Here is a 14,865-nt window from a genome sequence, read left to right on the forward strand (position 1 = left end):
TTAAATCAGGTGGACACGGGAGAGTGTGTTGGCAACTCTTGACTGGAGGGGGGATGGGAAGATAGAGAGAGATGGAAGAAGGTAAAATTGGCACGAAATGAGAGACTGTAAGGGCTGACTCAATAGGGGGAGAGCAAGTGGGAGAAGGGAGTAAGATGTATGTAAACCTACATGTGACAGACTGATTGGAATGGTAAATGTTCACTTGAAGCTTAATAAAAATTTAAAAAAAATAAAAATAAAAAAAATAAATAAATACAAAAAAAAAAAAAAAAAACTAGAAATCGAACTACCATACGATCCAGCAATCCCACTCCTTGGAATACATCCTTGAGAAATAAGAGCCTTTACATGACATATATATGCACACCCATGTTCACTGCAGCTCTGTTTACAACAGCAAAAAGTTGGACGCAACCAAGGTGGCCATCAAAGGGTAAATGGATAAATAAATTATGGTATATTTGCACAATGGAACACAACACATCAATAAAGAACAATGATGAATCCATGAAACTTTTTATAACATGGAAAAATCTGAAAGACATTATGCTGAGTGAAATTAGTTAGATGCAAAAGTACAAATATTGTGTAAGACCACTAGTATAAGAGCTGGAGAAATAGTTTAAACAGAGGAGAAAATATTCTTTGATGGTTATAAGAGGGTGGATGGAGGGCGGGAGGGAAAGGGCTTTTCACTAATTAGATAGTAGATAAGTTTTTTTTTTTTTTTTTGGTGAAGGGAAAGACAACACACAATACAGGAAAGGTCAACACAACTGGACTAATCCAAAAGCAAATTAGTTTCCTGATTAAACTGAATGCTTCAAAGGCCAGTGTAGCACGGGCAGGGGTTTGGACACAATGGTTTCAGGAGACATCGAAGTCAATTGCCATAATAAACCTATTAAGAAAGCATTCTGCATCCCACTTTGGAGAGTGGCCTCTGGGGTCTTAAACGCTGGCAAGTAGCCATCTAAGATGCATCAACTGGTCTCAATCCACCTGGAGCAAGGAAGAATGAAGAACACCAAAGACACAAGGTAACTATGAGCCTAAGAGACAGAAAAGACCACACAAACCAGAGACTACACCAGCCTGAGACCAGAAGAACTAGATGGTGCCTGCCCACAACCAATGACTCCTCTGACAGGGAACACAACAAAGAAGCCCTGAGAGATCAGGAGAGCAGTGGGATGCAGACCCCTAATTCTCATAAAAAGACCAGACTTAATTGTCAGAATGGGACTAGAAGGACCCCAGAGGCTACAGTCCCCAGACCTTCTATTAGCCCAAAACAGGAACCATTCTCAAAGCCAACTCTTCAGACAGGGATTAGACTGGAATATGGGATGGAAAATGATACTGGTGAAGAAGCTTCTCGGATCAAGAGGACACATGAGACTATGTTGGCATCTCCTGTATGCAGGGGAGATGGGAGGGCAGAGGGGGTCAGAAGCTGGCTGAATGGACACGAAAAGAGAGAATGGAGGGAAGGGGTGTGTTGTTTTATTAGTAGGAGAGCAATTAGGAGTATATAGCAAAGTATGTATAAATTTTTGTATGAGACACTGACTTGATTTCTAAACTTTCACTTAAAGCACAAAAAAAAATTAAAAAAAATCAGATGACGTATTGCATCGGGCAAACCTACTGCAAAAGACCTCTTTAAAGTGCTAAAAGGCAAAGCTATCACTTTAACAACTAAGGTGCACCTTACCAAGCCATGCTGTTTTCAAGTACCTCACATGCATGAGAGAGCTGGACAATGCCTACGGAAGACCAAAGAATTGATAACTTTGAATTACGGTATCAGCAAAGAATATTGAATATGCCATGAGTACTGGTGGAACAAACAAATCTGTCTTGGAACAAGTACAGCCAGAATGCTCATTCCAAGAAATAATGTCCAGGTTTGGTCTCACTTTCTTTTGACATGTTATCATGAGGGATCAGTCCCTGGAGAAAGATATCAACCTTGGTCAACAAGAGGGTCATCGAAAAAGTGGAAGACCCCCAACGAGATGGATTGACGCAGTGGCTGCAACAATGGGCTCCGGCATAACAATGATTGTGAGGATGGTGCAGGACCAGGCAGTGTTTCACTCTGTTGTACACAGGATCGCTATGAGTCACAATTGACTCAATGAGATCTAACAATAAAAACAAGGATTAGGATTTTGAACATGTCAAACTTGATGTATCTATTAAACTTCCATGTGGAGAATCTAACAATCTGGAGTGATCCTGTCTAGAGATATGCATTTGGAGTCCTCAGGGAGGGTGGAGGCTACAACTGTCGAGAGACCATGTGACAAGATAAGAATGGCCATGTGAGAACTTGGGTGGGCAGGTAGCTAGGAGGGATTAATGAATGCTGAGGCAACAAGCTGTGTGTAGATCACAAACGGGCCTATGACAATGCATCTGTAGACACGTTAGCCCTATATACCACTGAAAACCTCTATATTGTTGCACAAATAATTGACATGTGAGAAGGAGTATAAAGAGAATCCCAGATGCCGTGAGGAAGAACAGTAATGGCCCGGAAGTATACTTTCTGAAGAAGTTACATTTGATCAGAGACCTGAAAGATTGGTAAAATCTAGTTAGCAGTCGGGGCTGGAGAGGGACAATTTAGGATGAATGGAACAGTAGAGATGACAGGGTATTTGCAGTTTCCTTATGATTGCAGTCCAGAGAGTGAAACAGGGAAAGTAATAACTGAAGTTTTAGGCGCCAGATAATGGAAGACTGAATAGGCTGCATTCAGAATTTGAAAGTTCTCCTAAAACTAATGAGAATTCATGAAAGGATTGTAAACACGGGAGTCATTTGATTTATTTTTGCAAGGATATTCTGGTTAGAATGTGAAGTACTGAACACACAGACAGGTCAAGATGGATGTGGCAAGATGCAGGCCAATGTCAGACTTCCTGCAGGAGGAGAAGAGAACGTGAATATTCATTCACTGTTTCTTTTTCTGTCTTATGACTCAAACCCCAGTTCATGACAGTGTTTGCGATCTCATGCTTTGGATTACCCATTTCTAAATTCTCTGTTCTCTTAATTCTTCCCCCAAATACTACACATAAAGCTAGTACGATAAAAAATATTTTGAGTCTCAGAATTGCTGTGGTAATAAAATATACATGCCAATGGAATTACAGCAAATTTCCAAGATTAACATTTTTATTTGTGTTTAAAAATTTAGCAAAAAAATTTAATAGCACCGCAACTTTTTAACAAGAATAGATGATAAATACAGCAACAGGAGACCTGTAGCTGTGTAAATATTCTACTCAAAGAAGGTTGGCTTTGAATTTTGCCATAGATATCTAGCACTGCTACAACAAAAATGCCACAAGAAAATGTCTTTAACAAAAAGAAATTTATTCTCTCACAGTTTAGGAGGCTAGAAGGCTAAATTCAGGCACAAGCTCCAAGGGAAGGCTCTTCAGGAAAGTCCTTGTCATCAGTCTTACCCTGGGTCCAGGAGCTTCTCAGTGCAGGGACCCTGTGTCCAAAGTAGGCAGTCCTCTTCTCTCTCTTCTTGCTTGGTGGTAATGAGATCCCTTCAGGCTGAAATGACATGAGACTGGAGAGTTGATACACCACCGAGGCAGAAGAGTAAAGGTGTACTGCTGGCCTTGCCAGCTGAAGGCTTATGGCTTCTGGAGGTCCTTTGAAACAGGTATGGAGAAAAAGGCATTACACACATCAACAGGTCCATACGAGATACCAGGAGATATATTCATTTGCTAAGGCAATGAAACCACATCTGGAACAGCAGCTGCAATTGCAGTCTCCACCTGGTTAAGTTTTCAATAATCCACTGTCATTCTCTAAGATCCATTTGTTTTTTCACGAGACAAACAGGCCAGTTCAATACGGATGTGGTGGGAATCAATACCCATGCATTCTTCAAATCCTTGATGGTGGCAGTAATCTCTCCAATCCCTCCAGGAATGCAGCATTGCTTTTGCTTTCCTATATTCCTAGGTAGGGGCAGTTCTAATGGCTTCTACTTAGACTTTCGTACCATAATATCCCTCGCTCCATGTGTCAGGGAGCCAGCATGTGGCTTCTGCCAGTTGCTGAGCATGACTATTCCAATTACGCATTCTGGATCTGGGGAAATCACTACAGTATGGGTTCGGGGACCCACTACACCCACTGTGAGACAGGCATGAGCTAATACTCCATTAATAAATTGAACTCCACATGCCCTCACTCTAGTAGTTGTGCCTCCATGCCTGCAGAATCTAATTTCAGGTCAGACTCCAGATCCTCACCCAAATCCAAACTCGACACAGTCTTGGGTTCCTTTCCCACACATTGCTTTGGCAGGGGTGGCTTGGCTTTGGACTTCCATTTGGACTGGCCAAAATCTGAGCTTGCTTCATCTCTTACTCTCACCTTAATCTCACAGAGTAAAAGTCTTTACCCATAGCTATCAATTCCAACTCATAGTGACATTACAGACAGAAAACTGCCCCCACAGGGTTTCTGAGGCTTTCATCTTTATGGAAACACACTGCCACGTCTTTATTCCACGGAGGGGCTGGTGGGTTCAAACCACTGACCTTTTCCTTAGCAGCTGAGTGCTTAACTACTGCACCACCAGGGATCGTTAGAGTCTTTACAGACACCTAAATGATAGTGTTGGCAAAGAATATTGAATAATATACCATCGACTGCTGAAATAAACAAATAGATCTTACAAGAAGTATGGCCAGAATGCTCCTTAGACGGTGGATGGGAAAATTTCGCCTCACTTACTTTGGACGGGTTACCAAGAGGGACCAATCCTCCTGGATATTATGTTTGGTAAAGGACAAGGTCAGCAGAACAGAGGAAGAGCCTCAACAAGATGGATTGACACAGTGGCATCAACAATGGCCTCAAACATAGGCTACACTGAAGACATTGGTGAAAAACACGGCTCTAGGAATTAAGCACCAGTTGAGATGTTTCAACAAATGCATGCAGCAATGGAAGTACTCACGCATCTATGGCAAGAAATTTGGATGTTGGCTAACTGGCCAACAAACTGGAAGAGATATATGTGCCCATTCTAAAGAATGGTGATCCAACAGAATGTGGAATTTATCCAACAGTGTCACTAACATCACATGAAAGTAATATTTTGCTAAAGGATTGGGCCAGATTCACTGACCAAAGCTGACGGGGCAGGGCTGCCATGCTCAAAGGGCAGAAGAATGGGGTTTGCTAAGGCCGAGTGGATAGAGTCGCCACTCAGATGGACTAGGAGAATGGGGCTGCCCAAAGCTGATGGAACAGAGTTGCCGTTCCCGTGGGCCTGGGAGGTAGAGCTGAAGTTCAAGCCCTAGGGGACTCCAGCCAGAATTCAGAGATTGTAGCCAACACTTCGTATCTGGAGGGCAGGGCCATTACCCAGATGGTCTCTCAGAACAGAGGGTTATTTTCGACCCTTGAGAGGTAATGTAAATTGTTGGTAATGACCCCATCTCCTCGTTCCCTCCAATTTCTACCATTTCTAATAGAAAGGTTTACCTTGTGCCTGTTCCATTATTCTACTTTGAAAGCAAAAAAACTTCTAGATTTCACAGATGAAGAGAAATTATGCAACAGGAAAGAATTTGGACTTGGAGTTAAGGCTTTTGGGATGATATAAGGGGGTGAAAGTGTTTTACATGTGGCAAGGACATGAATTTTGGGGGTCTACAGCTGGAACCCCCACGTGTCTGGCAGTTTGTCATACTGTAGGGGCTTTTGTGTTGTTGTGATGCTGGAAGCTATGCCACTGGTATTCAGATACCAGCAGGGTTGCCCATGGAGGACAGGTTTCAGCTGAGCTTCCAGACTAAGACAGACTAGGAACAAGGACCCGGCAGTCTACTTCTGAAAAGCATTAGCCAGTGAAAACCTTAGGAATAGCACTGGAACACTGTCTGATATACTGCCTGAAAATGAGCCCCTCAGGTTGGAAGGCACTCAAAAGATCACTGGGGAAGAGCTGCCTCCTCAAAGTAGAGTCGACCTTAATGACGTGGATGGAATAAAGCTTTTGGGACCTTCATCTGCTGATGTGGCACGACTCAAAATGAGAAGAAACACCTGCAAACATCCATTAATAATTGGAACCTGGAATGTATGAAGTATGAATCTAGGAAAATTGGAAATTGGCAAAAATGAAATGGAACGCATAAACATTGATATCCTAGGCATTAGTGAGCTGAAATGCACTGGTATTGGCCATTTTGAATCGGACAATCATATAGTCTACTATGTTGGGAATGACAACTCGAAGAGAAATGGTGTTGCATTCATCAACAAAAAGGATATTTCAAGATTCATCCTGAAGCACAACGCTGTCAGTGATAGGATAATATCCATACGCCTACAAGGAAGACCAGTTAATACGACTATTATTCAAATTTACGCGCCAAACACTAGGGCCAAAGATGAAGAAAGAGAAGATTTTTATCAGCTGCTACAGTCTGAAATTGATCTAACATGCAATCAAGATGCATTGAAAATTACTGCCGGTTGGAATGCGAAAGCTGGAAACAAAGAAGAAGGATCAGTAGTTGGAAAATATGGCTTTGGTGATAGAAACAGTGCTGGAGATCAAATGACAGAATTTTGCAAGACCAATGACTTCTTCATTACAAATACCTTCTTTCACCAACATATACAGTGACTACACACATGGACCTCACCAGATGGAACACACAGAAATCAAACTGACTACATCTGTGGAAAGAGATGATGGAAAAGCTCAATATCATCAGCCAGAACAAGGCCAGGGGCCGACTGGGGAACAGACCATCCATTGCTCATATGCAAGTTCAAGCTGAAACTGAAGAAAATCAGAGCAAGTCCACAAGACCCAAAATATGACTTTGAATATACCCCACCTGAATTTAGAGACCATCTCAAGAATAGGTTTGATGCATTGAACACTAGTGACCGCAGACCAGATGAGTTGTGGAATGACATCAAGGACATCATCCATGAAGAAAGCAAGACGTCATTGAAAAGACAGGAAACAAAGACCAAGATGGATGTCAGAGGAGACTCTGAACCTTGCTCTTGAGCGTCGAACAGCTAAAGCAAAAGGAAGAATTGATGAAGTAAAAGAACTGACCAGAAGATTTCAAAGGGCAGCTGAGAAGACAAAGTATTATAATGACATGTACAAGGAGCTGCAGATGGAAAACCAAAAGGGAAGAACACACTTGGCATTTCTCAAGCTGAAAGGATTGAAGAAAAAATTCAAACCTCGAGTTGCAATAGTGAAGGATTCCATGGGGAAAATATTAAACGATGCAGGAAGCATCAAAAGAAGATGGAAGGAATACACAGAGTCATTATACCAAAAAGAGTTAGTTGATATTCAACCATTTCAAGAGGTGGCATATGATCAGGAACCGATGGTACTGAAGGAAGAAGTCCAAGCCGCTCTGAAAGCACTGGCGAAAAACGAGGCTCCAGGAATTGATGGAATATCAGTTGAGATGTTTCAACAAACAGATGTAGCGCTGGACGTGCTCACTCGTCTATGCCAAGAAATATGGAAGACAGCTTCCTGGCCAACTGACTGGAAGAGATCCATATTTATGCCTATTCCAAAGAAAGGTGATCCAACCGAATGTGGAAGTTATAGAATATCGTTAATATCACATACAAGGAAAATTTTGCTGAGGATCATTCAAAAACGGCTACAGCAGTATGTCGACAGGGAACTGCCAGAAACTCAGGCAGGTTTCAGAAGAGGATGTGGAATCAGGGATATCATTGCTGCTGTCAGAGGGATCCTGGCTGAAAGCAGAGAATACCTGAAGGATGTGTACCTGTGTTTTATTGACTATGCAAAGGCATTCGACTGTGTGGATCATAACAAACTATGGATAACACAAAGAATGGGAATTCCAGAACGCTTAATTGTGCTCTTGAGGAACCTTTACATAGATCAACAGGCAGTTCTTTGGACAGAACAAGGGGATACTAATTGGTTTAAAGTAAAGAAAGGTGTGCATCAGGGTTGTATTCTTTCACCATACCTATTCAATCTGCATGCTGAGCAAATAATACGAGAAGCTGGACTATATGAAGAAGAATGGGGCATCAGGATTGGAGAAAGACTCATTAACAACTAGCGTTATGCAGATGACACAACCTTGCTTGCTGAAAGTGAAGAGGACTTGAAGCACTTACAGATGAAGATCAAAGACCACAGCCTTCAGTATGGATTACACCTCAACATAAAGAAAACAAAAATTCTCACAACTGGACTGATGAGCAACATCATGACAAACGAAGAAAACAGTGAAGTTGTCAAGGATTTCATTTTACTTGGATCCACAATCAACACCCATGGAAGCAGCAGTCAAGAAATCATAAGACGCGTTGCATTGGGCAAATCTGCTGCAAAGGACCTCTTCAAAGTGTTGAAGAGCAAAGATGTCACCTGAAGACTAAGATGTGCCTGACCCAAGCCATGGTATTTTCAATCACATCATACACGTGTGAAAGCTGGACAATGAATAAGGAAGACCAAAGTAGAACTGACACCTTTGAATTGTGGTGTTGGCGAAGAATACTGAATATACCATGGACCTCCAAAAGAACGAACAAATCTGTCTTGGAAGAAGTGCAGCAGAATGCTCCTTAGAGGCAAGGATGGTGAGACTGCATCTTACATACTTTGGACACGTTGTCAGGAGCAATCAGTACCTGCAGAAGGACATCATGCTTGGCAGAGTACAGGGTCACCGGAAAAGAGGAAGACCCTCAATGAGGTGGATTGACACAGTGGCTGCAACAATAAGCTCCAGTATAACTACGATTGTAAGGATAGCGCAGGACCGGGCAGTGTTTCGCTCTGTTGTGCATAGGGTCACTATGAGTCAGAACCGACTCGATGGCACCTAGCAACAACAACAACAAGGTGGAATGTCATGGATTGAATAGAAAGGGATGAAACGCGTTTACGAAAGTCACAGCCCAGATCCGATGGAAGGGGAGGTTCCCTGGGGTGTGACCTCTATCACCTTTTATCTTCCAAGAGATAAAAGGAGAGAAATGTAATCAGAGAGATATAAGTACCTCATGCCACCAAGAAAGATGTGCCAGGAGCAGAGCACATTCTTTGGACCTACGGTCACTGTGCTGAGAAGCTCCTAGGCCAGGAGAAAATGATTCATGACAAGGACCTTCTCCCAGAAACAACAAAGATAGAAAGAATTCCCTGGGAGTTGGCACCCTGAGTTTGGACTTCTAGCCTCGTAGACTGGGAGAGAATAAATTTCTCTTTGTTAAAGCCATCCACTTGTGGTATTGCACTTATAGCAGCACTAGGTAACTAAGACACTTAGTGAAGTAGAGGGTTAGGGAGAAAGAGGAAGACCTTGACAAGACAGACTGACACAGTGGCTGCAACAGTGGGCTCAAACACAGCAACAATTCTGATGATGGGGCAGGACCCAGAAGTGTTTTGTTGTGTTGTACCTAGGGTCGCTATGAGTCAGAATCAACTCGACAGCATCTAATAACAACAACAGCCACTATGCAAGGCAGGAACGCAAGCGGAAATCTATATACAACTGTTCACTGCAGCACTTTTCACAAGAAGCAAAAGATGAACACAGCCAAAATGTCCATCAGCAGGTGAATGGATACACAAACTTTGGTACGTACACACAATGGAGTAGAACTGCTCCACAAGGTTTTCAAGGCTCTGACCTTTCAAAAGCAGATCACCGGGCCTGTCTTCTGAGAAGTCTCTGGGTGGGTTTGAACCCCCAAACTAGTAGATGAGCAATTAACTGTTGGTGCAAGCCAGGGACTTCCAATGGAATATTACACACACTCCCAAAAATGAAGTCTTGATGCATACGACAACATGGATGAAGCCTGAAAACACCAAGCTGAGAAAAGTCAGTCAGTCAGAAAAGGAGAGATGCATTCTGATCTCACTTATAGGGCAGAAGCAAATATACACAAAACAAAGCTTATTAGTGGTTACCAGGGGTGACAGGGAGGGGGAAGGAAGAGTTTTTGATTAGGATCATTGAGTTTATGTGAAAGGTAGTGGAATGATTTGGAACATAAACCGTGAAATGCTTGCACAGCTTGAATATAAGCAATGTAACAAATGCACATGTAGAAATTGTTGAAATGGCGTGTTTTATTATGTATATTTGGAACACAATAAAAAAAATAACATGAAGATCAATAAAAAGGAAAGAAAAGCTCTGTGGAATTCTCGCTCTACACACACACACACACACACACACACACATTTTTCTTCTAAAAAAAATGAGTAAAGAATCCCTGAGAGCAAAAAGCACAGTCAATTACCCCCCGTTTTTATTGGTCCATTTCTTGTGGTGACCTCATAAGGAGCCAATTCTTTGGAACTCCAAGCCCCTATATAAGTCCCTGGAAACCTAGGTTTGTGGTCTTTCTGGCTCAGGAAGCTCCTTCAGTGACCTGAGACATCGTGACCAAACTTGGCTTGTTTTCTCTTTAAATTGTGGTTTTTCTATTTCCTCGCCAGCTATTCTTATTTTCTCTTTGTTTTTCCTCATTTGCATTCATTCGTTTTTCATTTTATTCTTCCTTTACATCCTCAATTTTTCTTTTTTTCTATGTACTTGTTAATTTTTTTATCATCTTACTATTATTGTTTTATTTTGTATTTTTTCTTATCCTCATGTTATTTATTCCTTTTTTGAATCTTTCTCATTGATTTCTTGTTTTGTTTATATATACAATTTATCTTATTTTTATCAGTTTTTAAAATTTTACTTCCTCTTTTCTCATTTTACCTTTTTGATTATATTTTAACTTTTTCTCATTTTTTCCATATTTCATTAAGTTTTTAGTCACCACTTTTTAGGGTTTTGGGTTTTTAAGTTTTTAATCCTACCACCAGGGCACCTCTTATCCCAAAGCCCGCTACGCCTTCGCACCATAGCCAACATGCTGCAGAGCCACTTAGCCTTCTCTGCTGTGGAGGAAACTCATGTGGGACGCTACCACCTCCTCAGAACCATCGGCAAGGGGGCATCTGCCAAGGTCAAGCTGGCCCAGCACATCATCACCGGCCAAGAGGTAGCCATTAAAATAATTGACAAGATCCAGCACACGTCCTCCGACCTCCACAGACTATACAGAGAGATAGAAATTATGAAGGATCTCCATCATCCAAATATTGTAAAGCTGTTTGAAGTCATAGAGAATGAGCACGCCCTCTATATAGTCATGGAGTATGCAAGTGGAAGGGACCTCTTTTACCACCTAGTGAATCATGGCTTCATGAGCGAAAAAGAGGCCCAAACGAAATTCCAACAAATAGTGTCAGCGGTGAAGTACTGCCACGACAAGAGTATTGTTCATAGGGATCTGAAAACAGAAAACCTACTATTGGACAAGCGAATGAACATCAAACTTGCAGACTTTGGTTTAGGAACTGAATTCACCCCAGGGAGCAAGCTGGATACCTTCTGTGGCACTCCCCCTTATTCTGCCCCAGAACTCCTTCAGGGAGAAAAGTATGACGGACCCCCAGTGGATGTGTGGAGCCTGGGAGTCATCCTATACTTCATGGTAACTGGATCTCTGCCTTTTCGTGGGAAGACCTTGACGAAGCTGCGAGAGCAGGTGCTGCAGGGACAATATCACGTTCCCTTCCACATGTCTAGCCAGTGTCAACACCTGCTCAGTAAAATTTTCATTCGTGACCCAAGAAAGAGAGACACGTTAGAGGACATCCTGGCACATCCATGGATGAAGGTGAGCCATGAAGAAAAACAAAAGCTCTATGTGCAGCCACTCCCAGACTACGATAACCACTGGCACACTGAGGTGACGGTGAACACGGGTTACGTGCAGGAAGACATTCATGACTCACTGTTGAACCACAATTACAATGATGCGAACGCCACCTATCTGATCCTGCGTCACGACACATATGAGATTGACAGCCACACCAGCACCCTGGAACCCCAGGCTGAAGCCCATTGCACCGATAGCCACACTCCTTCCTCATCCCATGAAGTGCCTCCTACCGTCTGTCCTAAACCCAAACAGCGTAGTTACACCGAGCCCACCATTCCCACCTTTGGTTACTACATCCGCGATGCTTTGAACACTCTCTCTGAGGGAGGGATGGGGACCTCCATGGTGTCTACTTCTCCATCATTCTCCCTGGCCCTGGCCCACCTGCGGCAGCAATCTACCACAGCCTGGGCACAGCCCAACCAGGACTCTGACCTGTATGCCAAGGGGAGAAACAGTGAGGTGCCACAGCCCATCACACCACCCCAGTGTGTTTCTGTGCCTTCCTCCTCAGCCTACACCATCAACGAGAGTGCCGGGGCCCCGGAGAAAACCAGTTTTACCCAGGGAATGTCAAATCTAAGCTCCGCAAATGAGGAGCACGTGCTTGAGTTACCTGACCAGCCGAGTTTGCCCCAGACTGTGAGTCTAGCCTCTTCCTCTGAGGAGCAGGTGCATGAGTTACCTGACCAGCCGAGTTTGCCCCAGACTGTGAGTCCAGCCTCTTCCTCTGTCAGCAGCCAGGGCTGGAAGCGGGCCACTGGGAGGTTCTTTAAGCTCATGAGAAGATGCCTTTGTTTTACATATGACAAAAAGGACCACAAAGCATCGGACAGCAAAGCTGCACAAATGATCAAACCTCAACAGGCCAAACCACGCTCTCTCAAATTTACCTGGAGGATGAAGATCACCAGTTCCTTGGAGCCCGACGAGATGCTGCAGGAGATCTGTCAAGTGTTGGATGCCAATGGCTGTGACTGGGATCTCACACACAAATACACACTGCTGTGTATGAATGGCACACCAGGACAACAGGACTTCACTCAGTGGAGGATGGAGGTGTGCACCCTGCCTCGGAGGACTCTCAATGGGGTAAAAGTGAAGAGAATTTCAGGGACCTCTGAGGCCTTCAATAACATTGTCTCAAAAATCACCAGTGACCTTGCACTTTAAAATGGGGGCAGCAGCTGCCTGAGAGAAAACAGGAGTTCCAAGGTTTAAGCTCCTCTGTAATTTTGAAGGCAATGTTCGGAAAACCCACCTAAAAAAGGTGCCCGAAATTCACTTCACTTGAACCCTGTTGAGCAATCATCAAGGCAGTGTGCATACCTTCATCCTCCACTGCACAAAGTCCTCTTGGCCTGCACGTCACGTGTGCACAGCAACACATATGCCCGGGAGACATCCCACTCGCAGCTGTTGGCATCGCACACTTGGCAGATCTTCCACATCATCTCGTTGGGCTCCATGGAGCTGGTTCCTCCACGTAAACTTCAGCGACAACAGCTTGGCCTCTCCAGGTTTAAGCACTTCCACCTCGTCTTTGCTCTCAGATTCCTACAGATCCGCTGCAGCAAACATGAAGCAAAGAATTCATGAAAACAAAACAAACACTCCCAAATTCATCCGTTCAGACAGACAAGGAAAGCTTGTAATAGGGAAAGCCACTTGATTCACTAACACGGCCATCGAGATCTCTCTGGAGTCCCTTGGGATGCACTGAACAGCAAACCAGAAAGTTGTCGGTTTAACTCCACACACAGATGACTTGAAAGAAAGGCCTCCAGTCTATTTCTGAAACATCTTGAAGCTGAAGAAAATCAGACCAAGTCCACAAGAGCCAAAGTATGACCTTGAGCTTGTCCCACCTGAATTTAGAGACCATCTCAAGAATACATTCACTGACTGAACACTAATGACCGAAGACCAGGCGAGTTGTGGAATGACATCATATGTTCTTCCTTGGGGAAAAATCTGGAGTTTAGCCATCAAATTAGATCCTGGGCCATGCGAAACTCAACATGGAAGACTTTCAAGTGGGCCTAAGTATTTCAAGAATAGGCATCAATTCTATTATACATTGGATCCTTTTCTGAACCTGTTTATTGTTTTCAGAGGGAGACCACCTGCCCTATCGTCTCCACCCTAGGAGAAATTTTTCTAGCACACCCATTTATAGAACTTTAGTAGCCTTGGGGGTGGCATGCCAATAAATTTTGCCCAAATTGACCTTGCTTCTCAGCTTTTCATGGTTGGCTCTGTCTCCTGTACAGTGACATGTCTATATTTTTTAACACTGGGTATCAGTTTCCAACAAATATTTCCGTATTAATGGTTTTGGTAGGCCTAGCACACACTGGAAGCAGGTAGTTGTCAATTTGGTTAGACTCTCCCACGTGAAGAGTGCTTAGATAGCTCCATGGGATTAAATCCATTTTCCATAAGAAATTGCTTTGCTATAACCCCCCAGCAGCCATGCCTGATTACTGGGGGCACAGCCACAATTACAATTCCTATAGGACATACAAAATACTGAGTGTTATTTAAAAAAAAAAAAAGAAACTTGTGTTTTGACAGTGTGAGAAGGTTACATTAGGGAAGAACTTCCAAGCTAGTTGTAGTTCCTGATTTTTTGAGACATGCTTTGGTCCACCTAATTTATACCATATACTTTATCTTCCTTGCATGTACTCATTAGTGACCACTGCCCTTGATCACTTAGTTAGTGGGATTCATTTCTGCCTCAGGAAAAGGGCTTGTACTGGTGGGGGAGAGAGAGCATTATAATTAGTAGGAAAATAGGTCAATACTTCTCAGGGCCTATGGTTGACAGGATTTACATTGTGAAAAATATGTAGTGCAGCTTAAGAAAGAGCAAGAGCTTGCCAAAGTGATGCGGGGGTGCTCCAAATACTGAGTTCCAATCACTTAAGCCTGTCCAGAGTCATTTCTCAATTTATTGTCCTGCTAAATGGATGGACCCCCATTACCAAATTCTACATCATTCCCAATATCTCCTCCTTTTCCTTCTTA

At 43.1% G+C, this 14,865-nt stretch overlaps 1 protein-coding gene and 1 long non-coding RNA gene across 2 annotated transcripts in view; one reads left to right on the top strand and one right to left on the bottom strand.

Moving 5' to 3' along the window:
• Positions 1-14,865, bottom strand: part of LOC135230651 (uncharacterized) — a 39,915-nt gene that overhangs the window by 22,725 nt on the left and 2,325 nt on the right. The window lies entirely within an intron of this gene.
• LOC135230649 (serine/threonine-protein kinase MARK2-like) lies at positions 10,956-13,465 on the top strand. The gene has a single exon (XM_064280591.1). The coding sequence runs from the start codon at positions 10,975-10,977 to the stop codon at positions 13,003-13,005; it is 2,031 nt and encodes a 676-aa protein (XP_064136661.1). The 5' UTR covers positions 10,956-10,974; the 3' UTR covers positions 13,006-13,465.

Source organism: Loxodonta africana, chromosome 3 (genome assembly GCF_030014295.1).
Source record: "Loxodonta africana isolate mLoxAfr1 chromosome 3, mLoxAfr1.hap2, whole genome shotgun sequence".
Lineage (NCBI taxonomy): Eukaryota > Metazoa > Chordata > Mammalia > Proboscidea > Elephantidae > Loxodonta > Loxodonta africana.